Source organism: Malaya genurostris, chromosome 3 (genome assembly GCF_030247185.1).
Source record: "Malaya genurostris strain Urasoe2022 chromosome 3, Malgen_1.1, whole genome shotgun sequence".
Lineage (NCBI taxonomy): Eukaryota > Metazoa > Arthropoda > Insecta > Diptera > Culicidae > Malaya > Malaya genurostris.
Window position 1 is genome coordinate 244,882,797 of NC_080572.1, and position 19,174 is coordinate 244,901,970.

Sequence of the window (19,174 nt, forward strand, 5' to 3'; positions counted from 1 at the left end):
CCTTTCTCGCCGATATACATTCAATGTCGGTGTTATGGATGGAAAATTATTCAAATCTAGGTTGATTGGCACACATATTGAAATGCGTTTCAGATGCGTGTGAATGTCTGCAGATCCTCAATCCCGGAGTATAACACAATGTAAACAACATCCCACAAAGCGACGGGTCCGGTTGTAGCGTTAGTTAGTTAGTCTCTTTTCCTCGTCGCTCAGCCGTACGGCCGACTGAACATGGGTGGATAAACGAAGGCTCTAAATTGATTCAATTGTCCTCAATAACAATGAGACGCAATCGGAAATTCGTAAATCGGTTCTACTCTAATGAAATCTACATCTACGCTTCTGTTTCATTTCATTATGCTGGATTTATTGGTCCGATCATGTTCGAGAAACCAACGGGACTGAGATGGGACCCAAAAGGGAAAATAAGGCTCCAAAGTGGTTGTACCAATCGAAACACTTTGTCTGTATGTACCTACCTGGTTGAGTGCGGGTGACGGAAAATTTTGCAAGCCAATACATCGGTGGTAACACAGCAGCCGAACGCGAGACGAGGTGACATCCGTCACCGCAGTAGAAGATGTAAATTGGCTTCTTCGAGTCAGGAAATCAATTTAGACTTTCTACTGTTGGAAGAATTTGATTGATTTTGTTGCTGTCTCCCTTCAACACGCATACCTGGAGAACGGAGTGTACGTGCACCACATCTCACTGTAGGGCTGTTGGTGACGACTGTTGGACAGATGAGGGTTAAGTTGCTGATGGGTCTTTCATTCAAATCGAATCAAATGATTGCTTCCGGAATGGCAGAGCTGTTAGGCTGTGAAAAGAAGCCAATTTGTTTCCCATATTTCGGGATTTGCCGAACGTTTGATGGGAGACTGTGGCGAAACGTTAGCTTAGAAGATGATGAATTGTGCTTTCGTTCCCATAGCGATACCTGACGGTGATGTGATTTGTTGAAATATTCGAAGGTTGAACGGTACAATTAGAAATCATAGTTAGGACCTTGAGTACTGAGAATAGCTGAAATTGCTTACTTGTTTATTATCCCTTCTAGCAACGACTGTGCGATTGGAAAAGTAATTTTTCCAAGTAATTTTTGTTATTAGAAAACCGGATGTGAAGCTACTTTAATGAACATATTGTACACACAGTTGAAATGAACCGATTTGGAACATAATCATTTCAGATTTTTGAGTTGATTCAACAAGCAGTATTACGAATGATTTCCACATTTATTACAAAAACACAAGATTAATCATCAAATAACAATTTCAAAGTTAAATAGACTAGGATTTAACGGGTCATTTCTGAATTGGCTTCACTCATATCTTACCGGTCGCGAAATGATAGTGAAAGTAGGAGACTGTACAACCTTACCATTCGCCGTTACCTCTGGAGTTCCTCAAGGAAGTCACCTTGGACCGTTTATATTTTTTTGGTTGAATAATTTGACTAACAGGTGTAATATCAACAGAATGGTTTTGAACGCCTCCAAATGCTACGTCATCTCTTTTAGTCGCAAACAGTCTATAGTCAGTTTCGACTATAATATTTCACAAATTGTTCTGGAACGTACATCGTCTGTGAAGGACCTTGGTGTCCTCCTGGACTCTAAGTTGAATTTCAAGGAACACATTGAGTTTACTATCTCCAAAGCCTCCAAGCTGCTGGGATTCATTTTCCGCGTTACTAAAGAATTCGATGATGTACATTGCTTGAAAGCATTATATTGTGTCTTAGTTCGCCCTACGCTCGAATACGCCTCGGTTGTCTGGTCACCGTACTACCAAAACGATATCCAACGCATTGAAGCAATTCAACGGAAATTTGTTCGATTTGCTCTGCGTCGGCTTCCTTGGAGAAACCCTTGGAACCTCCCAAGTTACCATGCCAGATGCAAACTGATTGACCTCGATTTGTTATCTGTCCGTCGCGACGTCAGCAAGGCTACTTTTGTGGCTGATCTCCTCCAATCAAGAATAGACTGCTCCGAGCTCTTACAGCTTTTACAAATAGATATCCATCGCCGTAATCTTAGATACTATTCTTTTCTTAGGACCCCCTATGCCTAACTAACTGGTATAACGAGCCTTTTGCCAGCATGTGCCGAATATTCAACCACTGTTCCAATTCATTCGACTTTAATCTATCACGAAACGTAATCAAGAAATTGTTCCTAGGGTTACTATCTAATTAGTTTTACTTTTAGTTAGTTTAGAAATGCTATGTTTAAGTGAAATGTATCATTTGGATGATTGTAATCTGTTGATGCTAAAGATGAGGAGGTTTTATGCCTGTTGGAAAGCAAGTTTGACAGAAACTAACTCCACCGAGCTTTTGCCTGCTCCAAGTAAACAAATAAACACGTAAAATCATTTGTCGAACATATGCAAGAAAAATAACCATTCTGCAGCAATTGAGAAACATGCCAATTTCAACAAGTCCTAAGTGGAAGTGGTTTTGACTCTATTTTTGACAGCTCTTCACAGTTGTAGGAAGTGAGTATTTTTGATGCAAACACTAAGTACACTGAGGTCTCTATTTACGCGGGGGATACGTATCGCATAAAACAAAACCGCGCAAAAAAAACCGCGTAACTTGGGAAATCCGCGTAAAAAAAACCGCGTAAAAAGAAACCGCATAAAAACCCGCGTAAAAAGAGATCCCAGTGTAGTCGGTAGAAAGCACATGTCTACACGATTACTTGTTGCTACCCAAGGTTTGAAGTAACTAAATTTTACCTAATAAAAAGTGCGTACAATCGTTATTACTCAAATTTTTTTTTTGTTTCTATTATAGAGGCTTTAACATTAATGTCATTCACCTCTTCGGAACAGAAAAACTTTCTGACCCTATGTGCGGGGTTGGGAATCGAACCCAGGCGGACTGCGTGAAAGGCATCGACGTATCCATCACGCTATACCCATCCCAACTCAATTTTAGATAAACGTGCATTCCACAAAAGTTTGGGTTGAATTGACTAACTTTTCACTTACTAGTTAGATGCCCTCATAATCTATTGAAAAATAAATAGATTTTACCTCTCCGCGTTTCCGCATAGAAAACATTCATAGTCTGTACATGTACATTCACATGCCACCAAGTAGGAGTGCACTTAATTATATTTCACTTGCCGACTAGAGTACGACCAGTACGACTGACTCAATTAAACATTTTCAATATTTCAAACTACCTTATCGCAACGTTTTGCATGCATTAAGTTATTTACAAATTTTTCTTCGAATTATGATAAAAAAACGATATTTTATTCAAACTAAAAACTGATTGTTTATTGTACGAGGTTAAACTTGAGCATAATGAAAGCCGAATGAAATTAAAGTTATTCCTTCACGAATTTTCGAACTTTTAATCGAACGCTCTTCATCAAGTTCCGGACAAGTGTGGCATCGCATTTTTTGGACGCTGGAGCCCAAATTTTTTTGAACTCCTGCATGTTCCCAGCTGCCTTACCAGTCTTCTAGAAGACCCTTTTCACGATTGCCCAGTAACGTTCGATGGGTCGAAGCTGAGGGCAATTTGGTAGATTGATATTTTTCTCAACGAAATTTATACCCTTTTCCGCAAGCCAATTGAGAGTGGTTTTGGCATAGTGAGCCTACGCTAAATCCAGCCAAAACAGTGGAGGTGTACTATGCTTCTTATATAGAGGCAGCAATCTCTTCTCGAGTCACTCATTTCGATAGATTTTCGCATTTATAGTTCCGGTCAGTGCAGTAAAATTTCTTTCAATTCAATTGAAACTGAATGTGGAACACATTGACGATCTCTACACTGCAGTAAACTTCACTCGCTGACACACACAAAGTTTTCTGACGGCCCGAACGAGCAGCATTCAGTTCATCACTCGTTTCTCTTCAATCGAGCCTCAGTTTAACCACCGTCAGTTGATCTCTTGAAGTAACAAAATATCTCTTTCAATAGTGTGAGAGCGGCCTTCAAATGAGGTTCATGTAAACATTCGAATTGGTTCAAGATAATAGATGAAAGCCTAATCAGATAGCTGAAATATCAATCACAGAATACACATAAATTAATTGTTTCCTCCCTAAATTTTTTATTTTTAACACTTTACTTCATTTATAATTCTATTCGTTCGAAATTGCTTACTACCAAGAGCGAAGACAATGAAGCAGCTAGACTACTTGGCACTTGAAACTGAGCAAGCAAAACTTCAAATGGCTAGGTACGATTATTCAACTGACGATGAATTCTGGGAGCTTCACTTGAAAATGGCAGCAAAAGTCAAATGAATTAGAAGGGATATGCTGAAGGTCAATGGCCATAAATTTCATTTTCATCTTATATTATTCGATTGAAAATGAAATTTTACCGCACTGGTTCCGGTAGTGTAAAAAAGGATGACTTCAAACCACAGGAACATATTGCTTGCTATACCAGTACTTTTCGACCGAATTTCTCCACTTGAATCGACCTGTCCGCATTGCTCGCATCCTCCCCAACGACGACAGTAAAGTATTGTGGGTCTGGAAGGGTTTTTGAGTCCTCCTTTACATAAGCCTCATCGTCCATCAAAACGCATGCATTCGGACACTGCAAAAGACGCAAATACAATTTCCGGACCCTTGTTGCTGCTCGCTTCTTCTGTTCTACACTTTGTTTCGAGATTGTAGGTCTTCAGGTGATTCCGTCTCTTGATACCCTGCATCATTCCGACAGTCGTTCCTGCTTTTTTGGCCAAATCACGTATTGACATTGATTTGTTCTTCATTATTAGAGATACCCCTTTCCATTTTCGAGTTGAAAGAACCGGGTTTTCTCCCTCTTCCTGGTAGTTCATCTAAAGAATAGTGTTTCCTAAACTTATTAATGATGCTTTTAACGCTGGCATGATGAATTCCAAACCCCTTCGCCAATTTTCGCATAGTAATACCCGTCTCACTTAGGCATGTGTCCAAAACCTTAATTTTCACTACCTTTTCAATACGCGACATTTTGAAAACGCAGAATATCAACCGCAAAACAAGTAAACAAATGAAAGCTGACAGCCAAACGCACAGCATGCTGTGATCTGAGCATAAAAGAAACATCACAAATACATGCGTACAACACAAATGTATGTGGGTAGTTTATTTTCGATACACTCCTTAATATGTCTTTAATAAAGAGTGATTTTTTTTTGTGGTATCATTTTGGCAACACGGTTTTTGACAGATCACGTGTGAATCGTGTCTTGTGTCATTGTCAAATTTGTTCAGTTTGGTCTATAATTTAATAATGAATCATCGTTTAATCTATAATTTAATCATGAATGAGCGCATGCAAAGTTGAAGGAAGATTTACTTTTTTAATGATAAATTGTGTTCAGCGACGAAGCTCATTTCTGGTTGCATGGATACTTTAGAAAAAAACAATTTAATCAAACAGTTTTATAGTTTCACCGAATTAAAAAAGGGAAATTTTGAAATCATATTGTTATTTATTTTGTTTATCCAGCCAGATCTTTTCCCATAATAGCTCATTTCAAATCGAAAATATTTCGACTGGTCGGCACTGCTTACGAGAATGTTTGGTTCAAATAGGAAAAGCAGCACTTTAAAAATGAATGATAAGGGAAGGTATCCCGATATGAGACCCATCTCATGTCAAATATCAGTCTAAGTGACAGGATCTAAGTGTTGGGGGCCTGCCCCAAAAAAAAAATGTTTAGAGTAATCCCCGTCAGCAGTTTTTATTTTTTGTATCTCTATATTTTAGTTTTGTTAACAATAATGAATATTTTACCTTTTGTGGTTTTATAATAGTTTTACAGTACAGTACAAGCACATACGAGTCTATAAGAGATATTCTCTATGGGTATATAAAGCTAATGCTTGATATCGTTTTGATGCTTATAGGTGCACATAACAAAATCATAACACAAGTATATCGACAGTTGATATGTATAACAATTTGTGTTATTTTGAAATATTTAACAAATGAGAACAGTTGAAAGTTAAAACTTATGATAACATAATTATAACAAAATCAGTTATGATGTTTTATTTTCGTTTGCAAAACTTATGTTAACGTTCTATAATTGAAAAAAAAAGAGTTTCTCTGTTGCTTTATATCGAAATATAATGATCAGAATTTCAATAAACTAAAACAAGAAAACAGATTACTAAATAAATTATTCATTAAATTAAAAAAAATTATTTTGGGTTGAAATGATGCTAAAAGTTGGCTGTGATATAGTTTTTCTGTGTTAAATTTGCTGTCTAATTTATTACAAATTTATTAATTTGTTATAAATTTCTGCTTTCGAACTTCTGTAGTTATATCAAATTCAATAATAATTGTGATACTAACATTTCAGAATCTGTTACGATTTTGTTCCCGCTAGAGTCTTTTTTGTTATGATTTTTGTTATTTTAACAGCTTAACAGCCAAAAATATTTCTAAATTTGTTGCAAAATATTTCTGAAATAAATTACTCCAGTTGTTATAATTCACTTGTGCCCATCTGATCGGGTGATAAACAGTAAATTAGATCACAAAAGCATATTTTTTATATTCTAAATAAATTCTTATTAACGGGGTACCAAAAATACATGTAATGGCAACTTAACTGTTTTAGGTTTACTGTCTATGTTTGATAGCTATCAAAATTTTTCTATTATTTTTTCCCATAGTAATCTTTCGGCTTCCTGCAAACTGATTCCGAAGTAAAATTTTGCGTATTCTCAAGTAAATACAAATTGATCGTTGGGTTGCTGTCAGAGTGCAAGCGTCACGCGAAGCATCTACCCGAATATAAAGCGATAGTAAACTTATATTACATATTAGCTCATTTTTCTATCATTGCTTGTTCAGGCTTTATTTTATTATTGAAATTGCAAAATATTGCTTCAGTTTGGTATTATAGCTTTTTTTGCCATTATTCCGTTTTTTTCCAGATAATGTAGGTATAAGACCAAAGTATTTATAAAACATTGATAACTTCCAGCGAAGTTTTAGAAATTTTTTTTATGAATATGCAAAAGAAAATTGTATTTTGTGTGATGTTCATCAAATTGTTGGATTATAAAATGTACAAATTTATCAAAATAGTTATTCGTCGTTTTGTTTTATTGTGCTGTTCATCCGGTATACTTAAAAAAAAAGAAATATATTTTTCGAAACCGTCAATCGTTTTCCTCAAAGATAATTCAAATACATTTCAAGTTTAGCCACTGAATTCTACATCTCAATGACGATTGAAAATTGGTATTGGAAATACCTCAATTAGATATTACTCTGCTCATGCGGGTGATAATTTTAGATATTCTATTTAGCTATTTTAGCTCTTAATTCAATCTCACGAATATCACTTTAAGCTCGTTTGCTAGTCGAAGACAAGGGCATAATAAGCTATGTATTCCCTTTTTTATTCCGGGTTCATTCATTCATTCAAATCAAACAGGTCACAGTGAACGCGATGCGATAAAAAAGCATCGCTTCAAAACGCTTCGCTTCGCTTCCAAATCGCGTTCATTCTGATAGCAACCTTAGGTTGTTTGTTAGAGATATTGAAATAAAACTTCCTAATTGCTCTTTTGTTTTGTACTTCAAATCTGTTTGAATATTACATACAAATAGATTGATTTGTTAAAGGTTTCTAATGATTTTTAACAGATGGAGCTAACGTTGAACTTGAAGATTTCTAGTAATCGCTGCAAATACGATAAATGGTTTTCGGTCGGTTTTAGAAATTCTGCAGATTTCCGAAGTTTTGGCAGACACTTGAAATAATTAAAAAATTAGCGCTTCCATTGGATCAGTATAGTTGTTTTTAACGAGTCTGTGTAGATATATTTAAAATTTAACTTACCTACTCTACATTTATATAACTCGCAGCTTCCGATTTCCAGAAGGTCGCTCGAAAAGAATAATATCCCTTTAATAATTGTTGTGACAGAGAATATGTCACTACGATGCGATCGTTTCAAAAAACTACTGAAAACAGATTTTTTCGTATACCTTCGAGTTTCTTCCCGTTAAACGGTTCGTGGTTAGATCAAAACCAAAATAATAAAATATTTTACTAGTTCAAATTCTAATGAATTAATATTAAGTACATGCGAAGATATGATTATGACCTAATAATGAATGCATGTAATTAATGTCATATGGGTTTAATAACAAAATTTAGCTCATTTAGCTTTCCCAAAATATTATCCAAGGTACGGCGCAAAATGCATTCCGACTTACCTATTTACAATGTTTCAGTCATCACTTGCGATCAATTTCCCGCCCTATCCCATACCGAATCGAAGCCCTTCCCTATTCTGTTTAGGGACTCGTCTCGATCCATCGGTGGAAAGTTCATCCTTTCTGAAGCAGAAATAAAGCGAAATACGGCTCTGCCGGGATCTGCTGACAAGCGAGTGCCGGCGGTAACAACGGCATGAGCCATAATTGGCGCAAATAATTGGTTATACTCTGTCAATTAGCCGACCGGAATCCTTCGCCGGATGGACGTTAAGAGATTGCGACGAGAGCGTCGGTCGGTCGGTCGGTCGTCGTCGTCATCGTCGTCGACGGCACTGGAAGACGTTTTTCCGTTCGTTTCACTTCAGTAGCTTTGAATGGATGGGAAAATTGGATCAAATTATAGACACTTACTAGCAATGAAGTAATACTATTATGTTGAGGGCGATTACGTTTCAAAGGGATTTTGCTACGAAACGGAACGCGACATTTTGACAACAATCAAAACAATCCTGCCTCGAATGAAGTCTAATGTTTTATTTCTCTTTTTTTTTGTTTTAAATTACAGGTATGGTTCCAAAACCGTCGTGCAAAGTGGCGCAAACGAGAAAAAGCCATGGGTAGAGACACATCTGCTTTTCTACACCACGACCAAGGTAATTATCGCATTGTTTGACCAACTGTCCAAAAGGTGTCGAAAAGAGTCTGCTTTCGGTCCCGTAAGCGCGGAACCCATAATTAAAATCCGATCAGGGAAAGAAGCAGTACTCGCCCGTACCTACCGAAAGATTGGTATCAGCCTATTGCCAACCACTAATCAACTTCTGTCTTATCTTCTCTATCTACGCACACAGGAATGCCTGAATTTCCGCTGGGACTCCCGCTGCCGCACCAATTGACCCACCCGAGTCTACCGCCGACCGAGTTCTGGTCGGCTAACTTTGGTCTGCATCCAACGCTGCTTCCGGGCTCCGGTCATCCGTTGATTCACCCGAACATGATGCCGAACTACAAAATCCCGCACTTCCACTCGCTGCTGTCGCAGTACATGGGACTCAACACGTTGTTCGGGGCGGCTGCATATCCCCAGAACCTAAGCATAAACACCCGACTGAGTCCACCCAACAGTCCGAAGGAGAGCCCGAACGGTGGTGGACCCGTTGGAATCAGTAACACCAGCAGCAGTAGCAACAGCAGTAGCAGCTCCAGCAGTACTAGCAGCAATGTCAGTGTTGGCAGCAACAGCATCAACACGAGCAAGGAAAGCCTGGCGGAGAAGTAAGCCGCTTCGGTTGGATTGGCGAGTGAGGATGTCGAGATGCAATATTTATTGTTAATTTATTGAGTTGAGGCAGAAGCGTGTGAATTTTGAATGTTTGTAGGTACTTACCTTTCAGTAGTCTTCTCTCGCGGGTTACGATCGAAGTTTGAGGGTTTGGGAGGAAAAAAACGATGTGCAGCGCGTTGAAAAACCAGTGTCTCCAGTTTGTTTTGATTGCGATTCGAATGGAAAATCGTTTGACATAAGTAAGCTTCGAAACACCGGACTATTCTAGTCGGCGTTAGTAGATATGAGTCAGTGCTGTAAGGTTTTTTCTCCCAGTTCAGCAAACAAAAGTACGTTGAATTGCATTAAATTCTTTCCTCTTATTCGATTTGTCCATCGGGTGAGAAAGGTGGCTGCTATTCGGAAAGCTCATTGGTTTCCGCGCGGTGTTGTTTGAAGTGTAAGAGAACATTCACGAAACGTCAGAATGAAAAAAAAACAGTTAACCAAATTACCATTGGTGTACGTAATCAAATCGTCAAGGTCGACCGGAATCGGCCCTCGGAGAGCAGCTCAACACAAACAAGCCTTGAGCTCTTGATTCGAACCGTAGAACAAAGAATATTATCATAGTCATGCTTTTATTTGTATATTGTTCTAAGCTGGAATGAAATTGTAAATAGCGAATAATTTAACTCAAATTGTGCTTTTAGAGAAAATAAAAGCAATTTAACGAAAAACTATGTGTTTCAATTTTTAGTCCTCTACCCTAACTCTTGTTTCCATCAACTGTTGCAATGTTTTAACAACTCGACGTTGAAATATAATTACTTTTTCAGAGCATGGTTTATATATACTGTATAATTTTCTTTGATTTTGTTCGCTTTGAGTAGTCGTTGATTACTGCGGCTCGAGTCAACTTTTCAGGTTCCTCGCAGCTATACGATCCAGGTGAATTAACAAATTCGCTCACCTAAGCAAAGAAATGTTCTTCTCTGGAGTTTAAAATAATTCAGTAAGTATCGCATCTAAGAAAAACTACAAGGATTAGCCCCATGGGGTTTTTCGAGCCATTGATGTGGAACAAGCCAACCAAAATTTCTAATGATCTACAATCAAACAGTTCAATCAATCGTCACACTTTTGAACCCGCAATTGCACGAGAGTCTGCTTATGTCGTTTTCGTTTTTAAATTGCACTACACCGGCGTAGCGAAAGCTGCACTGAAACCGTTCGTTTTTATCAATTGCACTCAGAGCTACTAAATGTCACTATCAACGAGCAACTTTGCACGACGAAGATTGGAAAGTTTATGTTACTGGCTTGCTGCCAACCAAGCTCTACTAAGCATCATATATTGAGCGTCTGAGAGCCGATCTGTCATAACTTAAATTCTCTTGATATTATAGGGCAACAGAGGTATTTTGGCCCACTTTAAGATTGATTTTATTTTGGCCCACTTTGTTAAAATATCCCCCAAATGTTATAATATCTTTGAAAACCCCTTCCGCAATAGGTAATTTAATGTGATTAGCTTCAAATTGATGCAACATGGGTTACTTAACATCGATAAAATCCGATGAAATGGATAAAGTTTGTTAGTTTGGCCAAAATATATGAAGTGGCCAAAATAACTCTGTTACCCTACTCACCAGGACGCTCATTGATTGCCGATACGATTGATATTATCTTCATTTATCCTGTCACTGCTTGATTACGATGTGACTAAATATTAATGAAGCAGCATAAACATTGAATTAAATTCATGTACACCAATAAACTCCGAAGTCAGATGACTTTTTACAAAGAACAATGAACTTTATCAGATTATGTTTATGTTAATACTCTCATGGATTTTTTCTACTTCATTGGAGAATGAGAGAGAGAGAGAGAGAGAGAGAGAGAGAACAAAATGCGTCACCTGTCTTTGACTGAGTATACTCCTACTTGGTCATTGAACTATCGAGTATCTCATTTGACAGACACTTTGACCGTACCGATTACAGTTGACGATGATTTTAGTCAGTCTGTCAAGGTCATTTGACATGACTGACAATTTGCAGCTCTGATTGCACTACACCAGTGCTACACTTTTTCTGCACCGCTACAGCACGGTGTAGCACTCATCAAAAGTTCGGTGTAGCTCTGTGCAATAGAATCGTTTATTATTATTATTATATCGTTTATTCATCCCCGGTTAATCGTTTATTGTAGTCAAGGGTTACTGTTTATGTTTTCATCATTTTTGTTCGCTTATTCATGCCATGGTGTTGCACTGCACCGGTGTAGTGCAGTTTAAATACGAAAACGACATTAGATTGATCTTGATTCGGAACCAACACCGAACATTGTTCGTTTTATAACCGATGAATTTTACACCAATATCCCAAATGTATACAATTATATCTTTGTATATACTTGCGATACGATTTTGGATATTTAAGCTTCCTTAACCAAGCTTGTGTTCAAGTTTTGTATGCAAGCAGTTATTTTTATAGTGTTAAATTTCTCTACCATTCTGCGACTTCGGTTGAAGCGATAAACTTTTTCTCATTCGAGTTCATCTCATCGAGTTCATCTTATATAAAATACAAATCCTAAGCACTCATTTACCCTGGGAAGTTGTCAATTTCTCAGGCGAAACGACATAACATGGAATCGCATCCGAGCTTGCATGACACAAGATCAGATCATACCAATTAAAGCTTCAAATCGTTTTATGGCACATTTTTTTTGCTGTCTGTGCTGTGCTGTCTAGCAACAACTTACCTCTAGCATGCCACGCGTAGGACTGAAATGTTAGCTATAATTTCACTTCTATTTATAGATTCGCGTGCTTCGCTTTTGCATCGATTGACCTATCAGAGCGATGCTTTCCCTTTGATATATCGCTCACTCCTTCAAAACCATCGTCTATGGCAGGGAAATCCGATATGCCGGAGATTTTTAGCAGACAAAATAGAACACTGCTCGTTACTAATCAAAATTTCAATCATTTATAATTGAAAATATGGTGCTTGATACATTTAAAACGAATCTTAGAAATATTTCAAATCAAATAATGAAATAATAATAATAATTGATACAAAATACACTGAACTGTAAGTGTTTAAAGCCTGACCACATTTCTACAGATATTTTTCCTTGAGTTTCTGATTTTCCCTCCTTATATACCAAATAAAGATGTGTTCCACATCAAAACAGGTAGGTGAATAATATGGCAACAACTGTAAGAACTCTAGAAGATCGCATGGTACGTACACACATAGAAAAAGACGGGTGGGTAATGCCGCAGTCATAACTGGAGTGAATACGAACAAAACTGATAGGCTTTTTTCACACTTCCGAATATCAATAATCAATAATTGTTGCTTTACAATGATTGTTTGTTTGACATTTTAAAATTTTGTTCCAAATTCCAGATATTGTTCCAGAGATTTAGAATTCATATCGTAAATTTTGTTTCTGAGTTCTGAATTTTGTTCCAGAATGAGAATTCTGGATACCAGTTCCGAACTAAGACTAAGGTACTAAATTTAGTTCCAAAATCTATCCAAAAAATCAGTTCCGAAAATTTCAGAATTAGGATTTAGCTCCACAGTCTTAGTTTTAACTTTTAAACCTGTATTATGGAATTCTTAATCTGAATTCTGAAATTAAATTAAGTCCACAATTCAGGTGGACCAGAATCCAGGTAATGAATTCAATTCAGTTTATAATTTAGTCCCAATTAAAATGAGGCTGAATGAATCAATTAGAGCACAATCTGAGCATTTGAGGTTTGAGTCAGGGTAGGGCCACGAATAAGGTCTGTTTTTGCTGCTGTCGTTTTAAAATACCCGTCGTTCGAGTGCGCAAAAGATAAGCAAGTGTGATAAGTGTTATTGATTGTTTCCAAAAATTTAAGAAAACTTAATTTTTGATTTATTCATGGTTATCTCACACTGGTGCAAATTAAATAAAAAATGGTTGATCATATTTCTGGTGGCATGGGGAATTATGACCTAGCGTTGAGTACAACTTGACATATTCACGATAAAGTTCTACCCGTTCTTCCACAGGGCGAATTTTGGAAAGAGGCTTCATAGTAAAGTAAGACGTATTCAGGTCAAAAATTATGGAAAAATACGTTTTATGTGTTCGACATATTTGTGAATCAGCAATATCTCATTGTTACAGTTGATATAAAACATTTTTGATGCACTCTGACAGAGATGTCCATCTCCTCTGTGTATAAGCAAGTATAATTGCTCCCCTCGCACTGAAAACATCAACGAGAGCTCTTCCCTTTCACACAAATACACCACTGTTATATAAAGTGTGCACGCATCATGAAAGTGCGTGTTTATTTTCTTTCAGTTCAAGTACTGGATCACACAATATTGCTAGAGAATAGGCATATTCAGCAAAAGCGCAATTTATCATTAATATTTAGTTTTTCCTTGCTGCGAAAAAGATTGTCATAACAAGGCCAGCGCTATAAATTCTATAAATTTAAAAACTAAATCACAGAAATGTTGGCTCACTAGCACGCACTTACTTGGGTGTATTTAGGCGAGAGCGCGAGAAAGCGATTCATGCGAAGAGAATGTGTTTCACTCGCACCAGTTTCGACACTAAGAAGAACTGCGGTTACCTTTTTGAGCGATGGTCGTTTAGAGGCCGATGTTGAATGAAACTTACTCGATGGTGTATTGAACCGAGGCCCGGAGGGCCGAGTGTCATATACCATTCGACTCAGTTCGTCGAGTACGCCAAATGTCTGTGTGTGTATGTGCGTATGTGTGTATGTAACGTTTTTTTGCACTAACTTTTCTCGGAGATGGCTGAACCGGTTTTCACAAACTTAGATTCAAATGAAATGTCTTGAGGTCCCATAAAAAATTCCTGAATATTATTTAGATCCGGCTTCCGGTTAGAGAGTTATGGGGTAAAATGTGCAAAAAAAAAAGAAAATATCGTGTCCCATGCGTAATTCCTGAATTTCATGCGGATCCGACTTCCGGATCCGGAAATATAGGGTAAAGTGTGTTAAAAATTGTATACCATCACTTAAAATGGGGAAAAACCTTAAACAAACCTCAAATCTTTTCCAATTGATAGTTTTTATCAGTAGGCGGTCAAACAAACCGATTTCAGTTATTCTTTTAAGAATCGAAGAAAATTATTTTGAAGAATACCAAAGTATTATATATGATAGTATGATTGATATGAGAAAGGCATCATTACACCACTAGGTGGATTAAAACAGATTTTATACATTGAGTCATGTTTGAGTTTAGTTCACGTATAAAATACATATTGTTGTGCTGTGTACATTTCAAAATTGTATAGTTTGCTTGAAGACAGTTGAGATGGTCAGGTATTAGTTTTTCGAAATCCGGGAGAAAAAAAAATTCTTAATCCATCTTTCTCTTGTCATCGACACAGTGTCATTAAAACATTTTTTGCCTTCTTCATAACTTCTGACACTAATTTGGGCTTATTTTTGATACCAATTCAATCAGATTAATTCAGGTAGTTCGCAAAATCATGCTTTAGCGCTTACGTCACATATTCGGCAACATTTATCAAACCAAGTGTATCAGCAATAATACTCAATTCGAATGTGTTCATAGGTCACTCTCGAATAGGAAGAAAATAATTTGTCGATTATGTTACTTGTACGATTGTATATCCGAAACTTGAAGCGTCAGCCATATGATCTTCGAACTCGATCCACAACTCAATTTTTCTAGCCCAAAGAAATGAATGACCTTGAGGCTAAAACCTCTATAATCGGAACAAAAAATAATTTCCATAGTACCTTTACTCAGGTGTTGACTCAGATAGGCCTCAAAAATCTTAGTAACGTATATGGCTTCAAAAACTAAACTACTATTTTATGTATTTTATATATTATTATTATTGTCATTTATTTTACCTCGGTTTCATCCTCCATTTTATGTGGTTTTGACTCTGTTCTGCTTCTGTTGTTTGGACTGCCAGTGCGTGCTGTATCGGCAGTGGAGTTTTGACCATCACGTAACTTTAAAAAACCTTCATCTCACGGTCTCTACCAGATAGACAGCCCCATAATATTTCAGAATTTTTTTTTCGTTTCTGTTTCCGATTACCACCACCCCCTCTCAGACATAACCGTTAAGCGTTAGCAAAATGAGCAAATGAGCTACTTTTTCGAGTCCCGTCGCTGCGATATTTTTTTCATTTCATAGCTGTATTCGTCTCTTTTCCAATCTGCTTTTCTCGTTAAGAAACCTAATCGTTGAGGTGGATAGATGGATAGAGGTCTGAAAAAATAATGGTTGAAACCATACTTTTCGATACAGTAATGGTATGTGTAAGTAGAGAGAAATATAGTTACAAGAAGTTCAAAATGAAAATATTAAAATTATTCCAAATCACTTATCACAACGGAGGTAACTTATCTTCTTGCACTCTGTGGAGCTCCAGATGTGCGATCATTATAATTTTATGCATCATTTAAGAAATACAAACCAACAACCAGCACTCCCAACAGTTTGCTAACTTCATGTACTGATTAGTGTCGCGAGTACTCACTAGCCGAAACGCACTAATATTTTCTTCTTTTTTTATTTCGATGCTTATCACTTCCTATTTGTTTATTTTTTGCATTCCTTGACAACGATAGATGTGCGAATAGAGTTGCGGATAGCTCGGTGTGGCAGATTCCATTATGAAATTGAATTCATTATTTTCAAATAATAATAGTTTAAAATGGTGTTGTACAAATTCAATAAAGTGAAGCGTGATTGATTGACAATGAGTCCGTTTTGTGTACATTTAAAGGTCTTTTTCCTAATGAGCTATGGCACCACTGCCAATAAAAAAATGGTTCAAATGAAGTTTAGTCGCAAGCTTCATTTATACGCTCGTAGTTATAATCTTTAAAAACCTTATCCTAAATCGGTTGCAAGATCCAAAGAATTTTACGAAACCCATAGATTCACAGAGATTCCCTGAGAACTGGCATCGCTGCCCACTGCCACCAATCGTTCAGTCAAACTTTTTCCGACTTCCGATCGCTACTTTTAAGTACCGGAACCTGACTGCGCTGTGACTGATTGGTCCAAATGTTCTCCGATTGAACCTTGGCAGAGCGGACCCTTTTCCTGTATTCATGCCATTTTAAATCTGCTGATAAAACTGCTTTCTCAAGGATCTCTCGAAAAATTAATCCTTTACCCTCTTCAGACCGATTACGCGTCGTTGTTCGCCCGATGATAGAAATGAGTTTTTTCGTGTCGGCAAGGCGAGGGTTGGTTGTGAGCACTGGTGGATTATTCAATCTGGGTGCAGAAAATTTGTTGTAAATTTTTCAACAATCGAACGTACACAATACAGAAAAAAAAATAAAGTACATTGCGTCCGATCATATCGACTCAATTAACAAATCTTGACGAGGCCATTGTTTGTCGGGTGAATGAATTTTATTAAATTGCTAAAAGGTCTTGAGAACGCTTCGGCACCTACTACTTGTAGTCGGGCGGCCCGGTTTCACAATACAACATCGACTAACCCCGCCAATTTGAATGGAAACCCGTTCCAAACGTGTAGCAGCATTTGAATGGAAAAAAGGGTCACATAATTCGTCGCTCCCGACGCGGAGGCATGCAGGGGTAGCAAATTAATTTCCCATTTACGTTTTGCTTTTTCAATTTTCAGCAAAGTGTTGACCAGATGCCTGAGTGGTAGAATAATAACTTGCAATCGGTGCTTGATGTCTGGAATTCTGTTAGTTAACTTTGTAAACTATGTCAATTAATTTTGCTCATTTTTCGGCTCCGGTGTAGCTGCTGCCACTGGCTATTGAAACTATGGCGAAACCTGGAGACTTGGAATGTGAGCTGTAACACATGGTAAATCGAATTTTTTGACGATTGTTCACTGACTCTCGCTTTCATCTACTACGTCAGCAGTTATTTGAAAAAGAAAAGTGCATTGCTTTCTAGTCAAAATGAGACGTTCGATATGAAATTTTAATGTTTGCATTAGAGGATGAAGCAGAACAGGTTAAGATAATTTGTAGACAGCAAATCACCAACGTCTAAGTTATACAATAAAAAGATATCCAGTCTATTTATTCAAAAAATAAATGCCTTTGTATAACGAAAATTATACGAATGTATAAAAATCAAACGATAGACTGATGAACAATAGTTTTTTTGTGTATTTTCTGCGTTTCTTTCATTAAACTTTTTATCAAATAGACGTTTTATTTAACTTCTTGTCAGACCACCGAAAAGGTTAGCAGATATTGAAATTTGCGAAAAAAAACTACCTCTGAGACGGAATTTGAGCCCATAGAACTTTTCCTATCCGTGTTAATCGTTTTGTTTATTAAACACTACTTTGTTTCCTGAAATCTGCCTTTCTTAACAAATCTCTCTCTTGCATTTATTTATCTGTGCGCAGTTCAATTATCAGTCATGCCTCTGTCCATCCCTCCCATAAGAGAACACTCCACGCAACACAATCACCAGTCTAGTTCTTCCTCTGCTTCCGCAGGACACTGAATTTAGATTTTCATTTGTTTTATTTTATCGTCATCATTTACTTAATCAAACGGCCACTGTTTGATAGTGGCAGTGACGACACAATTTTGGAGGATCAATCAAACTCTCATTGTTTCTTAACGATTTATTTTACTTGTTAACACGTTAGTCGTCTTCAACTTAGTTCACATTTTTATCAGTAATCAACAAAAGAAATTGCTTTTACTGGATCTTTTTTTTTTTTGGGTGAGTGATATTCACATTATCATCCAGTGAGGGTTGGGTTGAAGTTGGTTCGCATATCGCATCTTCATCCATTTTGTCATCGTTGTACCTGAGATCATAGTAGTGGAATCAAGGTGTTATGAATTATATCGTTTAATGGTTTATGCCACTTGTAAAATTCATAATTTTTTTCTGTGTGCATCATGACATAGATGTTACACTGTAACTGGAAGGAAAAATGTCAAAACTTTTACCTGTCTAAATTTGCAAAGGAATACCTCGTGTGGCAAGCCATCTGTTCTTGTGGCTCGATGAGCGACATTATTGTCGCGACCGGGACTGGACTAGAAAATTTATGTTCGTCAAAACCTCGAAAACAGCAAGTTATTTTTTTTAACAAAGCAATTGTTCTGTTTTTGCAATGACTGAGTTGAAACATATATGGGAGAAGCCAAATGAATGAGAAACTCACAGAAAAGACGATTTTTTGGAAAAAGATACGCTCAGAGACAGGATTCGAACCAGCGTTCTTATGCAATCCGTACATACTCGTTACCATTTCCGCTACCCTGAGCTTTGGTAGAGACGACTCTACCATAAGACTGGGTTTAATAAGCGTACATCGAACATGGTATAGATCCTAGCCGCCTCACGATCGGTATCTGTTGTGTATTTATGGGATTTGGCATCTTACCATTACAGAAAAAAGTCATCGAGTGGTATGCCGCAGCTGTGATGCAGGAAGTCAAACTAAACGTTCGGAAATTCGCCTTTGCTAACAAGGAAACTTGAGTGGTTGTAGCTTCTCTGTACAGAAATAAACATAGAATCGCTGGCATAAAAGATCACAGCATGCTGTGTGTTTGGCTGTCAGCTTTCGTTTGTTTACTTGTCTGTGCGGTTGAAATTCTGCGTTTTCAAAATGTCGCATATTGAAAAGGAAGTGAAA

The 19,174-nt window shown here is 37.3% G+C and overlaps 1 protein-coding gene across 1 annotated transcript in view; it reads left to right on the forward strand.

Annotated features, from left to right (window-relative positions):
• Window positions 1-10,185, forward strand: part of LOC131436765 (retinal homeobox protein Rax) — a 43,376-nt gene extending 33,191 nt beyond the window's left edge. The window contains exons 4-5 of the mRNA XM_058605669.1: window positions 8,786-8,873; window positions 9,072-10,185. Of these exons, the coding sequence (XP_058461652.1) occupies window positions 8,786-8,873; window positions 9,072-9,499 (516 nt within the window). The 3' untranslated portion in view covers window positions 9,500-10,185. The remainder of the gene's footprint in view (window positions 1-8,785; window positions 8,874-9,071) is intronic.
• The last annotated feature ends 8,989 nt before the right edge of the window (window positions 10,186-19,174 follow it).